This window comes from Motacilla alba, chromosome 2, assembly GCF_015832195.1.
Source record: "Motacilla alba alba isolate MOTALB_02 chromosome 2, Motacilla_alba_V1.0_pri, whole genome shotgun sequence".
In the NCBI taxonomy this organism is placed as follows: Eukaryota; Metazoa; Chordata; class Aves; order Passeriformes; family Motacillidae; genus Motacilla; species Motacilla alba.
Window position 1 is genome coordinate 11,790,158 of NC_052017.1, and position 20,668 is coordinate 11,810,825.

Consider the following 20,668-nt stretch of genomic DNA (forward strand, 5'->3'; position numbering starts at 1 on the left):
GCTGGTGGCCCTCACCACTCCAAAATTCACATCCACATAACTCCTCAGCATAAAAGATTCACCTCTTTGAAACTAACAACCTCTACTGCCCTTTTATTGTCTCAAACCCATCCACCTTGAACATGATAACTTAATTATATCCCAAACTGGGCAGACTGAAATCTCATTTGTGACATGATCCTTTTGGTGTATAATAGTCTTAACAAGCCTTAATTTTCCACTCTGTCTTCCTGTCATAGTTACTTACCACTGCTAAGAATAATGAGATAAAAATGTGAGGTTGAACCGCACAAAGGAAAAAAGAATCAGTACAGAGCAAGGCTCACATGGACTTCCCACAGAGGAATATCTAATGGCACTCCTGAGGCACTTCTAAGACTCAGCTGCTTCTCTGGACTTCAGGTGAAGAAGGACCATGTTGCCAGATTTTGGGGGTGGTTTTGCTTTAACATCTTTTTTCCCCAGACATTGTCAGCCTGAAAGGCATGGCTCATCCCTTCTGGCCCATGAAATCAAGGAAACTACCTATCTACTCTAGCAAATGATTTCATTTGCACACACTTGCCTCAGCATGACCAATTCACACCATTTCATTGCATGACCTTGAGTAACTTGCTTTTTTATTTTTTAGTTTCAAAACTTTCATTTTTAAAACAGAAGTTTTTAACTTCTATTGTAAAAATATTGTGCAAATGTATTCCAAATGCACTCTGCTGGGTCCAAAACACAGAATTCAAATTTGTAAAAAACAAACAAAATCCCAAAAAAGCGTGATTTTCAGACATTTAAGGCAATATTTCCCTTAGTATTCTATATTTATAAAGACCTTGTCCTTAACTTGTGGAAACATGGATCTATGATTCATTGAAAATAACCATCAACAACTTAAATGTTGACGTATTTACTTACTCATATTCCCACAAAGTGTTAGATTAAAAAAAAAGAAAACAAAAACAAACCACCTTAAAAGTTGGCTTTATTTTTTTGTCTTTAATGGTTTTAGCTGTTGGTTTTTGTTTGGGGTTTTTTTTTTATCTGTTTCACTAGCCCAGACTGTTTGATTTTGTTTAGTGTTTTCAGCTGGTTTCACCTTACATCTCAGGTTAAGTCTGAAATGCTATTATCAATCCCACAGATGACTTTTTAAGGACACTGTTCTATTGGAATGTGATATTATATAGAAAATAAAAATCCTAGACAAGAAAATCTGTTTCTATTTATGCATGTGTGGGTATATGTATATACATTTCAATAAAAAATATTAAATTCTTGGGGTCCTGATAATCTGTCATTATTTTTTCTGCTATTATTTTTTCTTTGTTAATGACTTCATGTTAGCAACTGAATTTTAAACTTAAAATGTAAGCTCAAACTTACATGTCATGGGTCTAAAGGACACAGCAAAATGTACGGAGGTTTTGCTTCCTTTTCTGGTAAGGGGTATCTAAGCAGGCAAAAAGCTGAGCACCTCTTACCAAACACTGACAAGAGCCAAGTGCTTCTGGATGAAAGCTGAAGGTTTGTCTCAGCACCCATGCTCTAATTTTTGCTTTCAAGCACCAGTATCACAGAGATCTACATTCTTCCTGAAGCTTGACCCACTCTCCCAACTTCACCAGACCTTCAGGGTCATGGTGCGCCCCAGACTTTGGCTGGGGACATCTTCCTTCTGGGATGTCACAGCCCTTATCAGAGATGGCTCCTGTCCTTTAGGGTGCTCCAAAGCAGTCCTGTATGTTTTGAGGTGTCTCAGGGGACAGCAGGTGAGGGTCAGAAGGGTATGCACACAGACCTCATGTCAGAATCAAGGTTTAAATCTGCTTTATGTAGAACTACTTGAGCAGATTCTGGGTGCTGCCCTTTTGCCAAAAGCAGCTGCATCCCACAGCTCTTCTTTTATGAATGTTCTTCTCTCTCCTGGCCAAACATGTGAGTCTGACCTCATCATTATTCCAAGATACTTAATGTCTAACGAAGAAGATATCTGTTAATATTGAATTACATGGTTATATTTGTTTGGCGGCTAGCAGTTTTAGCTTCTCTGACAAATATTCTAACTGTAATGCTTAATCTGCTTGAATACATGAGAGAATACACACTCTTTTTTTTTTTCCTTTGTTTTAAAGTTATCCATTATAATTTAGATAAATAATGTCCTGTCACAGAGCACAGAGACCAGAGTCTGGGTAGATCCCATCTGTGTAAGTGCTGGAAGCGTTATTGCAGAAATCTCCTTTAGTCAGCTTCTTTGTTGCGCGTTACCACATAATTTTTACCTACAGTCATCCAGGCTGGTTTTGCCTGGTGAAGCATCTGCAGTCTGGACTTTGGGGATGGAAATTAGGAGAAGCTACAGAGGACTTCAGAGGCACGGTGCAAACACTGCATCCCTTTGTCTCCTGGCTGCCCTTTCCCTGGCTGGCGGAGCCGGGGCCGGTGGCAGCGCACGGATAGCGGGAAGCACAGGCTGTGGGTTTCACCTGCAGCGCCTCGTTATACAGACCCACTGTGGCGTTCAGTGCCTCTCTCTTCTGCCTGATTAAAGATAATAAGGGACAAGTCACTGACAACCCTTTGAGGCAGGGTGGTTTCTGGAGATAACTAGGGGATGGATTTGTATCATCACATTTATATTTAGGATTTGATTAGTTTTTTGCTTTATAATTCTGGCGATATTTTTAGTCTAGCTTATTGAGCATTAGAGCAACCTTCTCTCCAGTGACCAGTCTAATACCTCCAAAGCCCCACAAGGGCTGTTGGGACACTAAAGACCATCAATCCTTATGAATAATGCATCTATTTCATACCAAGGCTCAAATCCCATTAATACTATAACATTATTACGTCTCTTATTTACTCTTTTCTATCTATGGGATAAATAATTAATTCTGAACAATTTTTTTCAAATTAACAAGAAATATCAGTAGATCCAAATAATTTGTAGAAAAGTCATTGGTAGAACATAACAAAGTTATTGCCAGAAGGAAGTGGTTAGAAATAGAAAAAAAAAAAAGGAATAAGAAATAACCCAATTATGTGAGACAGGCATGCACATTACAAGGTCCCACCTAAAAATGCCTACTAAAATGCATTGAAACCCCATGTTCTGCATGGGGAGTTCCCATCCTGGTGAGAATGAATCCAGAATTAATCCATCTGTGACAGACAGGGGGATTGAATGGAATTATAATATGGATATTATAATTTCACCAGGGTTGTCTGTCTGACCAGAAAAAGGAAAAATGCTGAGATCATCAGAAAAGGTTGTAAAACTACTTTCTCTCTCTTTGGATGTGGGTAATTCCAAATGTGTCGTGGCCTAATTAGGCAGAACCTGGATGGAAGAGCCTCTCTCCCTGTAGGTTCACAACAGCAAGATCTCAGCCTCCTCTGCATGTCTGACTGCTGCTGCTAATACTTCTACTGCTGATGAATAATTAATTACAGTGAGGATCTACTAAAATCCAGTTGCCCTCAATGTCCTCTTCATACTTAGCAAAAACAAATAAGTAAACCCCAGAAGACTGAGTAACTTGCCTAGCAGAGCTCGGAAATGAACATTAGTCATATTGGTGCATGCTCAAAGATAAATCTTATAAATGAAAAAACATACTACTGCATGTGTAAGGTGAAGTACATAAAACTCAGAAAAATACAGCTTTGCATGCATAACTAGATTTTTGATATATTCTGTATCAATTCCAAAAGGCAGCACATTACAAGAAAAATATATTACTGTATCCAGTGTAGATCTGCAACCTTCCTGAATTATTACTGAGCTGTTTGCTATAGAATTCACCAATACATTGCCTTCCCCAGCCCCATTAGATAATTTCCCTTTGTCCAGAATGACCACACACTCTACTTCTGAAATGCACAGAGGCAATAAAAAGAATATGGAGGTTTAGCAAGTGAGGCACTGAGGGACTAATATTCAGCAACGCTAATTCCAGCTAAATTTATATTGTATTGAAAGCAAGTGCTGTTAAAGAACAGCTTGGCATACATCGAGACATGTGGTTACCAGATTACTTTCTATCTCTGCTCAAAAACATTTAGAGAATTTCTCATTAAAATTATTTAAAGTGAAACAAGTCAAATAAATCTACTTAAGATGTTGTTGCATTGCCTCATTTGTGCTGAAAAAATGTTGCTTGTTTTTAACATTCTATTTTAACTGTACATATGAGGCTTTACTTGCCCATTAACAAAATACATCACCTCCCAATTGCTTTCTATACCTCCTTAAATGTTAAACATAAACATATATACCATCTGTTTCCTATCATGAACCAATCCAAAATGGCTGTACTAGACACCTCCACATAATAGATCATCTTAAAACACCTTAGTGGTTTTGCTTTATGGAGTTATTTTCCTGTGACAAATTATAAACCGATACTTCAAGAACATGACTGATCTGTAGCCTCGATTGCAAATTCTGGATAGTTTCTCTCCATTTTAACAAAATGCGCTGGCTTGTATCTGATGCAGCAATTTTTTTTAAAGCCATAAAGCTACCTTTGTTGCTGCGATATCCTGCAAATCCAGTTAATTTCTCCAGTTAATAATTTCTCAGTTAATACTTCACGAAGCATACTCACTGAAACCACTACAGTTCAAAATAGTCACTGCTATAACTTACAAAATCATTATGTAGCTGTTGTGTAAGTGAAACTGCAAAACAAATTACAGGGTTTATCATCAGTCTGCAATCAAAAATAAATTTCAGGAGGAAAAAAATCACACTTCTATTTTTAAAAAAATCATCTTTGCAATGCTTGTACTTGTGAACTCCAGCTATCAAATGTTCAACAGGAAATGGACAAAATATAGTCATAAATGTCATTGAATGAAAATTTGGTTCTGAATGGATTTCAAATGTACTTTCTACTCAGGTTCAGCTCTATGAAAAAATGACTGTCTGGAGCAAGTCGAATTCAGTGAGGAATTTCTCCTTGACTTAAATGAGCTTTTGACCAATGCCTCACAATATTAATGCATGAACCTGCAAACCCTTATTTCCCAGGGTAGCTCCAATGAATCCTAGACTGATTAAACCTCTGTAGACCTGTGTGCAAAAGCAATACTCCGTCTGCTCATTTTCCCTCAAATGTAAGAGCTCAAATGGTTATGAGACAGTATTGCTACAGGTTTGATCAAAAATAAATGCCATATATCCAAGGACCATGAATAAGGGATGAAACGGCAAGTGTAGAGGTAAAAGAGCTAAAGGGAAAAAATATAAAGATACCACTGCCTTGGACTGTATAATCTCAGCAGAGCTTCTTGCCATGTCAGAGGCTTTATTCCAGAAGTACCTATTAATGCCTCTTGGCTACACAATCCCAGTTCATGAGGCAGACTTCTGTGGAAGTATGAGCTGCTTGGTAACCTCTTGTCACCAGAAATAAAGAACTGGAGTACTGGTGTGGTTGCTGAGCTTATAAACCAGCGCTACCAGAGGGAACAAATCTGCAAATGCTGGAGGAAGAAATAGTGCTGAGATTTCCTATCTAAGCCATTTTTTCTCCAAGGAATTTCTGAAGAAATGGAGGAACAAGGAGGAAATACCAGGTCTTTCATTCTTTTAAAAGTGAGGGGAAACCTTTTTTACCTGTGTCCCCCGCACAGGATCTTGTGCAGTTAGAGCTCCCTATTGTTTCAGTCTACCTGAACTCCTTGCTCCAGACAAGGCTGAGGAGACTTCCAATGGATGGACCATGAAGCTTTCCTCTTATCAAACGCTGTGTCTCTCTGTTGTGTAAATATGTGAGGTCACGTACTCTTTTGGTGCTGCATAAAGAACACTCAGCTACTTTTTGAAACAATTGCCATAGTGTTCTTCCTTCTCCTTGTTTCTGGTCTTGTTGCTGCTATTTGTGTGATTTACAGAGCTTGTTTTTATTCCTCAGAGCTTTCAGAGCAATTAAAGAAAATAAAGAACAAATGCCCAAGTAGTTGAGAAGAATGGAAGAGGCAAAAGTTGGACACAAAGGCAGAGATACCATGAACAACTCCTAAAGAGGAAAGAATAAAATACTGCTTGTTTTCAACATGCCTTAACAGGCCCAGCAATTCCAGATTCAGTTTATTTCAAATCGTAATATGGTTTGGAGGGGAGACAGTCAGTAACTTCTAAACAATATGGACATCCAATTTAATAAAACAGCAATCACTTGTCTATTGTGAACTTCAAAGTCATGCTGTATTTATATTACACAGTTGTTCAAACAAGATGATAAACTGTGATACACCGTACTTGCACTGACCACTTGTATGCCTGGATTTTTCACACCCAAGAGGATAAAAACCCCCAAAACAAACATCCAAATGGGTAGTTTTGGGATTTAACTGTTTCATCTTGATGGTTGCACAAACATGCCATATCTAACCTCTGTGCAAACATGTTGGCTCAGAGGCTCTGTCCTCCTCTTCACCTTTCTAACCTCAACTGAAGTTGTTGGAACTTGCAGAGGCTACTAATCTATACCCATACCTCAGCAACCTGACTTCTTCACCCTCAAATTCATGCCTCTTCCCCTCTGCTCTGCATTTCAAAATCCAGAATTAGGCAAACCTGCAGAAGATGTGCATGTTGAAATGCACTATTGCTTTCTGCTTTGTAGTTTCCTTGTTGCCCAATAGCTGTCAGTAGGCTCTTTTTTTCTGCATACACTGCTGTTTTTTCAGTACAATCTCTCTGAGAACTAAAAAAACAACAACTACAAAAAAAAAAAAAAAAAAGGTGGGATCACAATAACATCCTCAATAAAGGAGTTTTCAGGCTTTTTCTTTTTTTTTAAGATAGAGTATGACACAGCCCAAGATGACACACACCAAATAAACAGGAAAAAATTTGCCAATCCTTGTTCTATATTACACACCCATTGAACATTTTGGGTGGAGAATCTCCAAGGAGGTCAAGCTCAGTTTTTAAAAAATATTTCCATTTCTTCGTGAGGAGGCAAAATATCTCAATCCCTAAACCTCAGTAGCCTTTTCTATTTCTATTGAAACTTTAACTAAGTTTCCCAGAAGACATCTGTGTTCCACTGAGATATACCAGTGGTAAAATACAATGTATCCCTCCCATTGCAGATCATTAATTTGCCTAAATTGCCATTTATGCCATGCCTAATGCAGGCATTATGTCCATTTACCAGGCCACTGCAGGGCTAACTAGAGAAGGTGGCAAGGGTCCCTTTTCCACATTGCTTCTGCCTCGGTCTCTATTTATTGTTTCAGTTCTTTTGCATCATTTTAGACCATTTCTAAATAATTTAAATCCATCAGATGTTAACACAAACTGAATTCACACGCTCAAAGACAGTTTCTCAGTATACAACTTTGCCATTTTGCCACTGTTTTTACTCAATGCTTGAGGGACTTTTAACATCAGCAGGAGTGAAGCAGGAGCCACAAGGCAACATCAAACAAGTTCTGCGTGGGTCTCAAGCCAGGGTGCATGCCAGGCATGCTTTGAAGAGCCATTGCTCTGAAAGAATGTGGTTCAGAGAGGTTTGTGTTTGACAGGCTGAAGGTCACCACCAGCATGTGGGTCAGGTCAGCCCCACAGCAGCCTCAGATGTGTGTCTGGAGCAGGCAGATCTCATGCAGTCCCTTCCAAGCTCTCCTTCCCACAGCTGCCCCTCAAGGTTTTGGGCTTGCTTCCCCATGGACCAGGCAGCTCCAAGGCCCACACTCAGCAGCAGCTGGCAAGGGCAGGTGTCTCCAGCCCAGCCAGCACCTTTGTGGCTTTGTCCTTCCCTCTGAATGCCCACTGAACCTCCTTTCCCACACGCCAAACCTATCCCATGTGCATTCACCTCTCCAGAACAAACGATTTGAAATGAAGGTGCAGTCTTGCAGTAACAATCACATTAACTATTTATTCCGCTGAGGCAAACGATGAGTCAAGAGCAGCTTTTCAGATATGGAAGAACTCCTAGTTTCTACTGCCAAAATTATTTTCCCAACAGGGCTTGTCTTCCACAAAGTGACCTGACCCAAAGGTGTTTACACCCGTGACCAGGTGTGACTCAAGACAAAGCAGCAACATAGTACTTGACATTGTTTGGTGTGTAGGACTTGGAGAGAAGAAAGATGAAAACAGACACGTGATGCTGATAAGAATTTCTTTTTATGTTATTCCAATAAAAAATACATTCATACAGAAATATAACAATCTTGCAAAAAACAATTTCAAATAAAATCTTGTAAAACAAAATTTTTACAAAAATCTTACAAAGAGATTCTTTAGATAACAGGGTGCTTCAAAAACAAAAAAAGAAATTTCACTAATAGAAACTTTTTCTTCTTAAATTTCAAGCAAAAATGTTTTATTTTTTTTATTTTTCAGCTTGATTGAGGCTCAGTTATCACCTGAACAAAATGTACTTGCTTATTAAGAAAATTACAGGCATTTGACATATGGCACACAGCCCCACCCCATCCACACAAGTCTGATGGTATTTCACAATTGAGACAAGCCAGTGCAAGTTTTTCTTTTTTTGTTTGTTTGTTTTTTGTGGGTTTTTTTGTTTGGGGTTGGTTTGTTTGTTTTTAATTTTTTTAAAATTTCTTGTTTATAAGAATTACGGCTAAGCCAAAGACAATGCAAACAAGGAGTTAAAAATACAACAAAACCCAATTGCAAATAGAAATCCATTTTTTTGAAAATTTTCTTCTGTTTGGGGGAAGAAAAAAAAAAGTGCATTTTCAGGCAATTTAAACCAAAAATGAAATGAGAATGATTTCAGCCTGTGTGTTCCATAGAACCAGATCACTTGCATATACTTTTTTTAAACCACTTATCTACATACATTTCCAGGAAGATATACCAAAATATTAGCAGAGTAAGCAAGACTGATAATTAATAGTAAAAGAAACAGGTCACATGTTTCATTGCATCAACTGTAGTGAGCTGGTTTAAAAAAAACAAAACAAAACAAAACTGGTTTTGGACAGACTATTCCTACTCTAGGAAAAAACAGTCTTTATTTTAGCTGAACTATGTAAAATTAGAGCTTAACCACCACAACGACTAGCTCACTCACAGATCCTCCAGTAAGCTGGAAGGCCAAAACCCGAGTGTACTTCTTCTGCACACAGCTAATATTCTTTTAGCATGCCAAAATTCGGTTCATATCATTCTTAAATGGCCACAGATACGCTATTCCAGACAACCTAATAACTACAAAACACAGTCAGCAGTCTGAGAAGGACTGAATGCCAACAAAGCCTTTAGCATACCATTAAGCTAAAGGTAAAGCCTCTAAAAATGCTAGATTTTAATTAACTGTATCTTTCATTTCTTTGTCTCCTTAATGACCATATTGCAGGGAGGAAGGGGGAAGAGGGAATATTTTGATGGGCTGTGGCATTTTCTAGCTATGTGTTCTAATTCTTTTCCTTTTAAAAAAAATATTTATATATTATCTATATATATACACACATACACAGACTGTACACACAAATATACATACACAATTATTTTTCTGCCCACTTTTAAAAAAAAAGTAATATAGTTTCTTTCTGTATGACCAACAGATAGCTAGATATATAGATGTGAAACTTGTGCCTTTTAAGCAAATACATCTTTTAATACTTCTGTATCTTTAATATGTATGAAAACTTGACATATTAAGTACAGTTGGGGTGTGTATATACACAGTTGTTGTGCAAGGTCAATATAAAAAAAGTCTCAAGGTGGCAGAACTGGTCAGGTATTCAATTGGCATATGCATTATACTGTAACACAGTCAAATTGTCTAAGTTAAACAAATACTGTACTGACATGAATGACTTTTCTCTATATTTGTCTTTGTGAAGGAGGACCCTGGAAGTAACCTTTTTTTCCCCTCATATTATACATTTGATACAGTACAATGCCAGGTGAAAAGAGAGCCTTAATAAAGCATGCATCACCCATACCCCTGTATAAGACCCCCTGCAAGAGAAGGTCACTTGCATAAGGCACCATTATTAAGGTCAACAGTGCATTAACAGCTAGAAAACCAGAAGTTAGTCCTCAAGGCATAAATAAGAGAAAAATTAGCTGCATGAGAAAAATCAGTTTCTAACCAATAGTGGTTTTATCCACCCAACAAAAAAATTATTCATGTTCCATACATTATGTAACATTAGACCAATTGTATTTTAGCTGCTCTTAACTGGAATCAAAACTGCAGTCCTGATTAAAGAATGGAAAAGCATATAGTTCCCCAGAACCATGCAATAACCTTTGTATTATAATGAAAAGTTATAGTTGTGTTACATTTGTAAATACACAGCTTATACAATGGATTACAAATGAGCTCTGTAGCAAGTAAAACAAGCTACTTGACACATTGCACGTTTAATAGCTGCACCAGACACCTAAAGCTCCTCTCACACAGGAACAGGGAGGTTCCCCATTTCCATTCTGGCATCCTGACTCTTTTTATTCCCCCCTTTCCCCCTCTCAGGTTTTCCCTCTAAAAAGGTGCAGACACCCCTCCCCCCACCCCTTGGAAATGATTGGTGGTCGTCCCATCTCACGAGATATTCCTCACATACAAGACATTCAGACTATTTTTTTTCTCTTACAGTTATAAAACAACCACAAGAAAAAAAATGTGCCTCAGCATACAGTCATCAAGAGATCCTCATCGCATACAGTCGCCCAATCATTAACATTCTCAGTGCACATGCTCACGGCAAAGGCTTAGGAGCCACTCAGAAGGTTAGATACCAGTGTATGAGTCCAGGAAACCCCAAACATCACGCACCGCGGTTGCTATGCCGTTCTTACATGACTTATTAGCCCTCAAAAGACCTTCAAGGAAGTGAGGTCCTGGAGGCAACTGGGTAGGGTGCAAAATGGCATGCTTTGGCTGGAACACGCATCCCTCCGCTCAAGGCTCTTCAACCTTGACGCCTCTTAGCCCGCAGGATTCACCTCTTGACCCATTCAGAGGTGTCTCTTCATGTGAAGGGCCAGGTGGTCAGACCTGGAAAAACACCTGCAAGGCAAGAGCGAGGCTGCGCGTTAGCCCGCGGCCGCCGGAACGCGACACGCGACGCGCATGCGGGGCTGAGGCACCTCCCCTTGCTCTGCTGCTCCAAAACACAGCTGGTGGAGGAGGGACTTGGCATTCCCGGGATACACCAGAGTACTCAAGGTGTCTGTGGGCACCCAGGAGCTCTGCAGATGGGTGGTGACACTGCGGGCTTCTCAACACTCATCCGCAAGATCAGGCTACAAACCACTTCCCAACAATTGGTAAAATTGAAGGGTTTTCCATTCCCAGCCTAAATATGCAATAGTTCCTTAAAACTACCAGACATAGTGGTGTTCCCAAATAATTCCTACACAAGCAAAAACCAGCCTAGACTGGCTTTCCAACAAGCATTAAAAATAACTACTTAAAAGGGTGCATTTCAACCACATACCTGTCACAGTGACTACATTTAAAAGGCTTGGCACCAGTGTGCTTTCTGAAGTGTCTGGTTAATTCATCACTTCTTGCAAAACGCCACTCACACCCTTCCCATGAACATCTGTAAGGCTTTTCCCCTACAAAGAAAGCAGATTACATGTTAGTCATGACTTCATTCAAAGACAGGTGCTATCATTTTCTATGTAAACCTCCTTCACTCCTCCAAAGACAGACAATTTTATTTAACCCATCTGAATGCTTCAGAACATGCAAGCAAAGAAGGCTCACAAAATTCATCCACATGATTCGTACTTGTCTTGCTGCAACAGGATATCAAATAATCTCATTCTCACAAAAAATAATAATAAAAAAAAAAGTGATTAAACAGGCTCCCAGGAAACAAAGGAATCCAGCCCTCTACCATTCCTGTTCATCCGTAATGGCAGGCTTACTCCCAAACAGGTACCATTCACCTCACAAAGGTGATTAAAGACAGCACAGCTAGGCTCCAAAATGCAATTAGGCTACTGTATTGCATCAAAGTCCTCTGTCACTCACTCATCTGCATAGCATGCAACCTCCTTTCTTCTGAGCCACTTATTCTTGGAAAAACCTGTGTACCACTTTGAACACTGCTATTCCAGCATTCAAGAAATACCACTTCCATTCACAGGAACGTTCTCAACCAGACAGCACCAGAACACCAGTTCTGCAATACTTCTGAGCCTGGCAGCTATTTATGTCTGCTCAACAACCACGGTTTCAGGGGAAATTGTTTTTTTCTTTTGAAATAATCCTGTTTTATCTGACTTCTGCACAACAATGGAAGCATCCGAGCTTGCTCAGACTTCCCATAAAAGCCACACAATGTTAAGCTCATGAGTCAAAATAGAATCTTCTCCCCGAATTCTCTTTCCCACATCTTAGGGGGAAAAAATAAAAAAGCCAACCATCCATATAGGTGTTTGAATTGGTACACCAAGAACACCATGCCGGTTCCTCACATTAAGCCATGACTACTGAGACAAGGCACAGCTCTATATGTCTAACTGCTGTCATAAAGAGATGTCAAATAACAATGCTCAAACAAGCACATCAGCAGGCTACTTCAACCATAAAATATTTATAAAAGCCCTGAAATGTCCATCTTCCTCACTTTCTTTCCCAATAACACAATGGACTGTTATTTTTAGTTCAGGTTTCATAAAAATAAAATGTTGTTGCTCAGTAATTTGGGATCAAATTATACAGTAGATCATACATTTAAGTCCAATTGGGCAGATGTGTCAGAAGGACAACAACACACTGTGGCTTTCCAAGATTTTTTGCTGATAACAATGGCAGGCATAAGTGTTAAATGAGTTACAAATATAGCTATACTTAATATAATCAAGGCCTGGTATGTTTGATAAAATAAACCCAATGTGGACTGAAGCAGAAAAACAAGTTCGTACAGTATTTAGCGATCTGACTGATTTTTAGATATACATTCCTATTTTTTTAGCAAAAAAAGTCTTAGCTCACTTTTGTTTTAAAAATAACTGTCAAAAAAGGCCTGGCACCTATTTTGGCTGGACCTTTGCTCCTGAAGACCACGTGCTGCTGCAGCTTCCCAGCTACTGCCTGCTTAGACGAGTGGCTCCTATTTGCTATGACAGCAGCCTAATCCACCAGCAAGTGTCCTGGCTCATGAAGGGAATGAGGAAGTGATGTCGTCCATGCCGGTAAGCCTCTGCTACTATTACATCATCTCTCCAAACCTGGGCTACCACCCAGTGATTGAGTAACCCTGTGACACCACCACCACCACGGGGTATTCCCTACAGCAGTTGCCAGGTCTTAATAAGCATAGAGTTACTAACCTGTATGAGTGCGCTGATGTGCTTTCAGATGTGAACTTTTGGTGTAAACTTTCCTGCAACCGTTAAAATGACACCTGTGAACACGCCTTCTGCCATCGGGCGAGGTGTCACCATTGGAGGGTGTACCTTTCTCTGCAGTCTTTCCAGTGGTACCGGTACGGATTTTCCCCGGTGAATGCAACTCACCCGGTGTACAATTCCATATCTGGGAAGAAGGCTCCTTGCTCAGCTCAGGAGACGAAGGGGGAGTGGAAGTGACAGATGAACTCAAGTTTCCTGAACTGGCTAAAACATCACTGATAGGGTCAGAGGTAAACTTTGTTGTGGGCGAGAGCTCCTCAGAGCTGTCTGAAGATTCGCTGCTCACGTCAGAATTCAAACTGTTGGTCTCTAAGTTCTGACTAGCAAGATTGTCCTCTTTTGGGACACATGTGTTCTTCAGTTCAGATTCCTCCTTTTTCTCACGTGCCAGAATAATTTTGGTCCAGAGATCCTCTTGGCTATCAAATTTGATTTCAGATGCAGAAACATAACAGGGTTCACTCTGAAGATACCGTTCCAGCTCCAAACATGTCTAGGTGAAAGAGAAGGAAGAAAAAAAGAGGAAAGTTACAGGCCTGCTTAAAAATAAACCCAATTGTTTTACACTTCAAAAGGCATGCAGGAATGTAGTACGTTCGATTTGAGGTTTCTAGGTTCAAAACAAATTAAAGGCTCCTCAAGCCGTAACTAGGTGACTGTTATGATGAAAAGAAATCAGTTTTTGAGACCTGGGCAAGAGTTCAAACACACAGCTGAAGGTGCAAGTCAGCTTTGGTTTCCAAAATAGCATTCTAATGACTCAGTTAAATTGTAATCACTCTCATCATAAAATCTGTGTTTTCAGCAGACTGATGTTGAAAAGGACCGTAGAGAACCACAACATAAAACTACACTTCGCTCTGTCACCTTGACTAATTTCAAGTTGTTTTGTGTCTCTCTCACACAAACACGAGGCTGAAAAGACCCAACTGAACACAATGTGCTCTGACACCCAGCTAAAACCCGAACCCTATGTCAGAAAACAAAGCCACATTTCAGCATGGCTGCGGAGCTGCCGGCCTGTCTTCTGGGGACATCAATGGAGCAGCAGACATCCTCCCATTTCCTGTGCATGAGAACACAGCACACTCGACTTTCAAAGAATGTCATTTCCAAGTGCACTGGCATGCACACCACATAACTCAAACTGCTCCCATGCGTGTTCAGAGGAACATGGAGAACTTCAACAACAGAGGAGAGGGGAGGAAAAAAGTTCCAGAATAAAAATGTTCTGTTCTATAGGATGCGAAATGGGAAATTACTCTGAGGTCCTGCTGGGAGTCCCACAATGAACAAGAACTTTATCTACTGGCCAAGAGTGCAACTGTATGAGTCATCTCTTTCTTTCACGCAATGCCAAAGGAGACTTCCTTTTAAAACCATGACCATCTGCCAAGAAAGTACTCTGCAAATGTACATGTAACAGAACATGGACAACTTCCCCCCAACCACATTTCCCTGACTCCATGACAGAAAACAAAACAAAAAACAAAACCACCCTAAATGGGTGAAACTGTGGGTTTCAATTTCATTTCACCCTGCTGACTTTCTAGCCATCTTTCAGAGAACAGGAAAAAAAGAAGAAAAAAAAAAAAAAAAGAATGTGAACTGTTATGGCAACAAGCTGATGTTTCGGGATTATTCTTTCCACTATAGGAAATGATCCATATGGAAGCTTTACACAGAAAACGGACACACCAAGTTTCCAAACCAAACACTACTTATTTTAGCAAGATCATCTTTTCCAAGCCCCGTAGCAAAACCGGGTCCCAAATGCCACACATTCCCCTCACAGCCCCTTTCCATCTGCCCATGAGCAGAGCCGCCATGGGAGCAGCCTCCTTTCTCCCCCAGCACTGCTCCATAAACTGGGTCACATGCTCTGGTCAGCTCCGAGTGTAGGCAAAAATTGGACAGAAAAATCGGAACCACAAACAACCCCCAAAACCAAACCCACTGTTGCACACGGTATTCATGTATTTGTCTATAATTAGGGAACTGGGTTGCGATGCTTTTAAAAACAAGAAGGGTTTCTACAGGGACAGCACAATAGTGCTTTGATTTTTCCGTGAAAACAAGCAAAAAAAAAAAAAAAAGCATTTATTAAGATCTTGTTAAACTTTCATATTCCCGGCTAATTTAAATTCCTCATTAGGTAGATTAGTAATGGGGAGCAGAGTGAAGCTCTCCGAGTTTAAATGCCTCTGAAGGCTACTGGGAACGAGGGCTGGCGCTTCGCCAAGAGCCCGAATGCCTGAAGGAAACTACTTAGCTCCATTTCAATCACGTACTATGGAGCTGCCGCTCTGAAAGGGGAGCGGGGGGGGAGGGAGAGGGGAAAAAAAAAAAAAAGTCATTGCATACAATTAGTAGGCATGTGAAGGTTGTAACACTTTGCATTTCAACCTTCTGGGAAAGGCTCCTTCGTCCTTCTGCACAGGCAGCAGGTATCCGATCCGGTGACCGGGCTGAGCAGCCCCCGCCGGCAGCGAGCGGAGCGGCGGCCCCGCTCCCCCGAGCCCCGCGGGGCTGTCAGACCCTGCCATCCCGCTGCTCGGACCGCAGTAAAGGGAGGAACGGGGGAAAAAAATGGGCAAAAAAATATGTCCATTAAAGGGAAGAAGCCTCCGTTCTTCTCCCTTCCCGGCCACGGCAATTAGCACAAGGGGATCGCTGTCATATGACTGACAACTCACGGGCTCGACAAAGCTCCCTGCGCTGGGAACAGCCACGCTCCGTACATGTACATACACATGCACACACACAGACACCGTGTGCACCGACACTCCTGCAGGGCTTTTTCCCCGTCTTCGCCAGGAACAAAAACAATAATAGTATACATTTGCAGAGGAAAAAAAAAATAACAAAACAAAACCAAAACAAAACAAAAAAAAACAGCGGGGAAAAAAAACCAAAAAAAAAAAAAAAAAAAAACAAAACCAAAAACATAAACCACAGCACAGGGCGCAAAGCAGCCCTTGGCCAAGGCAGGGAGCTCGGATGACAAGACCCAGCTGTGGAGTCTGGACCTGGTACAAGCGCAAAACTTTTGCCAGGACTCGGTGTGGAGCGAGCGGCGGCTCCGCGCGGCTGCGGAGCGGAGCGGCCGCGGGCGCTGACAGCCCCCGGCAGCGCCGGCGGTAAACAGGGAGACACGGGGATGCGCAGCTCCTTCCATCCGCCTCGGGACTGTTCCCCCCAGACAGCCGTCAAAGCCGAAACACCTGCTCCAAAACATCTCTACACATTTGTGCTGAATTCTCCCCAAACTCCTCGCTGACACTTGGGCTTGATTTTTTTTTCCTTTTTTTTTTTCCTTTTTCTTTCTTAAATCCGCTTATCCTTTAATACGGCTTTTAAAAAATCCCCGACAACAACAACAACATCGACATCCTCGTTTACCTGTTGCCAATATTCCTCCAGGGACGGCAAGGCTGAGAAGTAACCCGTGTCGTGCACAATCTGGAGTTCCTGGAAGATGCTGCACATTGGGAGAACATCCATGTCTCAAGTTGCAACAACAAAGTCAGTGCTGGTTACCAAAAATACAGATGCCTCCTTTATGTGCAGGGGTTGCGGGGTGTGTGCGGGGGGTGTCAACCTCTGCTCTCAGTTTCCAAGTCCCCCCCCCCCTTCCTCCAGAGATGAAAAAAAGAAAAAAAAAATAAAATTGTATATATAGAGATATATATTAATTCCTTGAGGAGCTCGGGGAGGAAAAAAGACCCAAAGTTTCATGCAAAGTTTAATCGCACAGCAGGGCAGGACGTCTCCCGGGGCGGGCACGCGGCTGTCCCCCCTCCCGCGGCCGGCGGACCTGGCGCAGGAGCGGCCCCAATATTTGCAAACACGGCGCGGACTCTGCGAGCGGAGCCCCCCGCAAAACTTCCCTATTCAAAGCTCTGCCCGGCCGCGCCGCCGCCCCGCCCCCGCGCCCGCCCCCGCCCCGCGTGATCCCGGCGCGCCGCCCGCCGCCGCCGCCCAATCCCCGCCGCGCGCCCCGCGACCCGCGTGCCGCTGACGTCAGAGCCGCCCAATCGCCGCGCGGCAGACATCGCGGCTCCTCCTGGCGTGACCGAGCCCGGCCGTGACGGCTCCCGCCATTGGCCCGATTCGAAATTCGCCCCCTCCTGATTGGCCGGCCCGGCGGCAGGCTATTTTTAGCAGGGTATATAAAGCGGGGAAGCAGCGGCTGGGTTTTTTTTTTTTCCGAAGGGGCGGTGTGTGCGCGCCGAGCGGCCGCGCGGGGGAGGGGAGCGGCGAGCGCGGCGCTGCCGGCGGCCACCGCGGGGGGCGCTGCGGAGCCGGGCCGGGGCTGTGCCGGCCTCAGCCGGGCTGTCCCGTCGTGTCCGTCTGTCCGGGAGTAACCGTGACCCCCCCCGGGCCTGAGCAGGGCTGTCCCGTCGTGTCCGTCTGTCCGGGAGTAACCGTGACCCCCCCCCCACCCCGGGCCTGAGCAGGGCTGTCCCGTCGTGTCCGTCTGTCTGGGAGTAACCGTGACCCCCCCCCACCCCGGGCCTGAGCAGGGCTGTCCCGTCGTGTCCGTCTGTCCGGGGGTAACGGTGACCTCTCGGGCCTGAGCAGGGCTGTCCCGTCTGTCCGGCATTATCGTGCTCCCCCCACAGCACCTTCCCCCTGAGGCTTTGAAGCAGCACCCAGAGGCTCTGCAGGCCCCATGCGTTGTGCTTTCCAGTGGGCAGGAGGGTTTGGATGTTTGTCCTTCCTTTGTCCCCTGAGGGACAGCTGGGGAGGCCTCAGTGACACCTTGGAGCAGGAGCTGGGTCCCAAAGGAGACCTGGATGGATGATGGTCCTGGCGCTTTGAATGGAGGGAGATCTTCGCATGGATGAATGACACAGCGAATGCTCCTGGCCAGCACCGTCCAACGCTGCTTCTCCCAATTCCACCTCAGCACAGATAGTTATTTGTGTTCATGGAGTGTCAGCTTTTTTAAGACTAGACTTGTCAATGATATGAATGTCTTAATATAATTTAAGAAACTGCGGTCATTAGCTTTCCAAAGGAGTGTCCAGTACATGGAACAAACAGTCCTAATGTGTTTTGCGGCTTTTTTTTTAGAGACTTTTAATTTTCTGCTGATGTTTCCATCATAATCTCAGCCTTATTCTTTCCATTTCTCCACTTTTCTCTGTATCTGTTGCTGGTTGCCTACAAATGGTAACTGGAGTGTTTCATGTGTATTTCTTCTGCCTTCTGTCTTCTGTGAGCTGGTGACTCCAGGTGTGAAAATGTCAGTCTAACTTTCCATCTCTGGGCCCCTCTATTAATATGGTGATTCCTTAAACAAATAACTGGTGTTCATGGTTGGTTTTCCTGTATCTGGGAAAAAAAAAGTGTAAGGTCAATTGGAGCATTATTTTAGGTTTAGCAAAACAAGGCGATGCTGAAAACACAAAACATCTAAATCCAGATAATTATGCACGCTTGGTTGAATCAGTAATTCTTCACTTGGTTACACATGGCCAAACATGTAAATATATATCCAAAATTGCCTTGCAGGCAACAGATAGTGCAGGTAGTTTTGTGTCTATTTGTGGCCAAAGTGTGATCCTTTTTCTGAAGAAAATTGCAGAAGAAAAAAAAAGAAAGGCCCTCTGAAGTAGATGAATTATACACCTTACTTGAGCCTACTTTTAGTTCTGTGGGGTAAAATATTTTTTGGCCTGAAATGCGGTGTGGGCTCCAGTCAAATATAACCTGGTAACATAACTCTGGGAATCATTAGTGTTTTTTTTAACTGACCAGCTCCCTGTTTAGACAAGATTTTATTTTCAAACATAGTGACAGTAAATGCAACTATCTGCTCTTTCTATTTTACGCTTGCCCCCTTTTTAGCTGTGTGTCATGTCAGAGAAATCTGGGCTTGTCAGAAGCTGGATGAGGTTGGCTCTGCCCACGTGGAGTCTGAGACATAATGATCTTATTTTGTATGGGCAGTATTTCCCAGTGAAGGACAACTGGAAACAGCAGATGTAAATTGGTGGAGATGAAAAAGTCCTTAAATGAAATGCCTCTTTATTTTAATAAGTAAGGTTTTCTGCACTGCTGTCAGTCTGTGATTGGTTGAGTGGGATGAAGAATCCTGTAGGAAAAAATGAACCGAATCAAAGAACACTATGGCACAGATGTGACTGTTGTGCAGTAGAAACTGTTTTAGTTTATACTCTGATTAAATGCTGGGTTTCATTTGACAATTACCAATGGACAAAAGAAAATTGACATATATGTCTCTGGATGAGTTCTAGATTGCGACTGTACTGAGAAATTTTAATTTCAAGTATCAAAAGGCATCAATAGAACTAAAGGTCAAACCCAGATAAGAAAGAATGGGTAAGAAAACAGAATGAAGAAAGCAGACAAAGCATACTGTTTACCCAGTATGTACTTAATCAGGAATTAAAATGAAATGGTGAGTCAAAAACATGCTGTGGTTTAGGAGACAGTTCCGTGGAACACAAGCTGAAGGGAAACTACTGGCACTAACAGCAGCCATGTGGAACGAAGGGATGGTGTGTGAGTTGAAGGGAATTTATTGTAGTCTGTGGAGGATAATAAACATTAGGACAAATGTTAATAGGCCCCAAAATGAAAGAAAATGAAAGAATGAGCTACTAAAAATACTTGAAAATATAATTTAGTCCCTAATGACTTTCTTCGAGCTATACAAAGGAGTTGAGTTTCAAATATCCATTTTATACTACTGGGATTTTTTCAATCATGAGCCAGGATGGAATTTACCTTGAAAACCTTAAAAGGAAACATGTTCTAACTTTAAAAAATCCAGAGCAAAATCAGTCAGTCCCCTGGGACTACACAGCTTTATTTAGATGTGCCAAGGAAGGACAAAGACCCTGATTTAGAGCAGAGGCCTCTTCATTTATGTATGTGAGGTGTGTGTACTGACTGTGTGTACTCACTGCTTGTGAGCTAGGAAGGAGCACAGCTACCAAGTTCCTTGGATGACTTTCTTGTCACTGCTGTACACTTAATTCATGGTGGATGCCCTTGAATACATAGAGGTAGTCACATACTTACTTCCAATTCTGTGAATGTTCCCTGTGTTTTTAACTCTGTGTGATCAATACCACTTTAAAAGGTAGCAAAAGTTAGTATAAATTGTATAGGATTTCTCCAAATGTCTGAGCTTTGCCTGTGAAGTTTCAGAATGGCTTTTTAGTAGGACTGTCCACAATTTAGAAGCAGCCAATTTACCACTTTAAGGCTGCTATTTTACAAATATGTGCAGGCAAAAAAAGCCCTGTATACTTTTTTTTTCCCCTT

General features: G+C 42.1%; 1 protein-coding gene across 2 annotated transcripts; it reads right to left on the reverse strand.

Moving 5' to 3' along the window:
* Positions 1 to 1,023: 1,023 nt before the first annotated feature.
* On the reverse strand, positions 1,024 to 17,286 carry KLF6 (Kruppel like factor 6). Of its 2 annotated transcripts, none has more exons than XM_038128443.1 (4): positions 16,769 to 17,286; positions 13,286 to 13,859; positions 11,437 to 11,560; positions 1,024 to 11,006 (listed from the first exon to the last, which is right to left on the reverse strand). In XM_038128443.1, exons 1-4 carry the CDS (start codon positions 16,868 to 16,870, stop codon positions 10,955 to 10,957), a joined length of 852 nt encoding a protein of 283 aa, XP_037984371.1. In that variant the 5' UTR covers positions 16,871 to 17,286; the 3' UTR covers positions 1,024 to 10,954. The 2 variants fall into 2 exon arrangements, with proteins under 2 accessions (XP_037984371.1, XP_037984372.1); XM_038128444.1 differs by lacking the exon at positions 16,769 to 17,286 and adding an exon at positions 15,731 to 16,762.
* Between the last annotated feature and the right edge of the window lie 3,382 nt (positions 17,287 to 20,668).